Here is a 2,309-nt window from a genome sequence, read left to right as displayed (position 1 = left end):
AGGGTAACAAACTTGTATAGATATTATTTAGGTAAGGAATTTGATTACAGTGTCAATTGATTATGAACCACCACATGTAATGGAATTTATTGCCTTCAGTAATCACATTACGTTACATTTGAGCTAACCAAACACCGCGACTCACAGTTTATTAAACCATTGTTTGGTTCACTGCTGCTGTTGCACAGTTTTAACACAATGCCCAGACGTCAACCCAACTACTCACTAATCCTCTCTTGCCAATAGGCTTTCTTCAGTCCCCGTCAGACATTTTCACCCCACATCACGAAATCACCGACTGTATTAGTTAGAAAATTAATTTACATCACCCATCAGACCCATCATGTATACCAAACTTACCAAAGTAAACATTAACAATCACACACATTTTCTACTCTCTCAACCACGCAACCACACGTCCAAACGCCACAATGCAACCAGCCAGTCCAACAAGCACACGCCACGAGCGCACAACACTGACAACGACGGCGAGCAACCATTATGGTTGGTCACTCGCCGCCGCCCCACCACCGGCGCTCTCGGCGACGAACTCGGCGATGCGGATGATGAAGTCCCGAGCGTCGTCGAACCCGGGGAAGACGTAGAACGCGTGGATGGCGTCCGGGTACTCGGCCACGCGCACGTCCTTGCCCATGCCCTTGAGCATCTCGCCGTACCGGCGCTGCCAGTCCTGCAGCGGATCGAAGCCGCCGACGGCGAGCAGCACGGGCGGGAACGCCGGCGAGTCGAGCCCGGGCGCGGCGGCCGGGTGCGCGAAGTTCGCGGCCTCGTGGGTGCGGTCGGCGCCGGGCGGCAGGAACGCGCGCCACATCCAGTCGGTGCGGTCGACGGACACGATGGGCGCGGCGCCGTCGAGCCGGAGCTCGGCGTCGGTGCGCTCCTCGCCGCCGAAGAAGGGCTGGATGGCGATCAGGCCGGCGAGACGGACGTTCCGGAAGGAGGCCGCGTCGGCGGCGTAGCGGCGGGCCACGTGGTGCGCGATGTTGCCGCCGGCGCTGTCCCCGGCGACGTAGCAGCGGGAGACGTCGAGAGGGAGCAGGTGGTTTTTGGGGTCGTCGAGGAAGCGGAGCGCGGCGATGCCGTCGTCGTAGGGCGCCGGGAACCGGTGCTCGGGCGCGCGGCGGTAGTCGACGGAGAGCACCGCCGCGGAGGCGTACCGCGCGATGCGGCGACACGCGGCGTCGTAGGCCGGGGACGCCGCGGACAGGAACGCGAACCCGCCGCCGTGGAAGAAGACGATCACGGGGAGGGTAGACGCCTTCGCCGTCGCCGCGGCGGCAGCCGGGTGGAAGAGGCGCGCGCGGAGGCGGGAGGCCCGGTCGAGGACGACGTCCCGGGACGCGACGCCGCGGCACGGGGAGGAGATGGCCGGGACGCGCGGGTCCAGCAGCGACAGCGCGAAGCGGTTCAGCGTGCCGTCGGCGCGGCGGGTGGCGTCGGCGACGCGGTCCACGACCTTGAGGGACAGCCGCATGAGGCGCGACATCGGCGGCTTCGGCTTCCGCGGCGGCGGCGGCGGTGTCGTGGGAGTCTCCGCCATGGATGGGCACCGCGAGGACGACGCGATCGGTCGCTGTGGGCTAGGCCTTAAGGTCCCCAGGGCCCGTACTTATACGGGCCGGGCCGTAAGCGTGGTTTTCAAGTTTCAGCTGCTACTGATGATTGGTTTTTCGGCTGGCTGGATGATTGGTTTTTTTGGAATTGCTACTGCTCAGTCGTCCGATATGAACGACCAGCCACGGTAAAGTTTAGTTCCTATTCGATGTTTGATACTAATTATAAGTATTAAATATAATCTAATTACAAAACTAATTGCATAGATGGAGGCTAATTCGCAAGATGAATCTATTAAGCCTAATTAATCCATGATTTGATAATGTGGTGCTAGAATAACCATTTGCTAATGATGGATTAATTAGGTTTAATAAATTCGTCTCGCGATTTAGCTCAGGGCTTCTGCAATTTATAATTAACTCATATTTAGTCCTCCTAATTAGCATGCGAATATTCGATGTTACAACGGCTAAACTTTAGTTAAGAATCCAAACACGCCCTAAGCAACATATATAACAGCTCACCCATTTGCCGCTCCTATCCCTTCTCGTTCTTATCACCATAGCAGCTCTGCGCCTCGTCTCCCATTTCTCTTCCAAAAAAACTAATCAAATCATCCCATCCCCTATTCTGCGTGCGAGTGCAGGTGCCGCTCTGCCCCCGCATGAATTCATCGATGGCTCGACACTCGTCCATGTCGTTCTGCGCGAGGTTCTGTAGGACCTCATCCATGG

At 57.5% G+C, this 2,309-nt stretch overlaps 1 protein-coding gene across 1 annotated transcript; it reads right to left on the bottom strand.

Annotated features, from left to right (window-relative positions):
* Positions 1–283: 283 nt before the first annotated feature.
* Positions 284–1,752, bottom strand: LOC101786283 (probable carboxylesterase 18). The gene has a single exon (XM_004978957.3). The coding sequence runs from the start codon at positions 1,559–1,561 to the stop codon at positions 500–502; it is 1,062 nt and encodes a 353-aa protein (XP_004979014.1). The 5' UTR covers positions 1,562–1,752; the 3' UTR covers positions 284–499.
* Positions 1,753–2,309: the final 557 nt, after the last annotated feature.

The sequence above is a fragment of the Setaria italica genome, chromosome VIII, assembly GCF_000263155.2.
Source record: "Setaria italica strain Yugu1 chromosome VIII, Setaria_italica_v2.0, whole genome shotgun sequence".
Lineage (NCBI taxonomy): Eukaryota > Viridiplantae > Streptophyta > Magnoliopsida > Poales > Poaceae > Setaria > Setaria italica.
This window is presented reverse-complemented; position numbering and strand designations above follow the sequence as displayed.

What these genes read in the sequence shown, in the direction of transcription:
- LOC101786283 (XM_004978957.3), bottom strand. Translation starts at nt 1,561, where the DNA reads ATGGCGGAGACTCCCACGACACCGCCGCCGCCGCCGCGGAAGCCGAAG.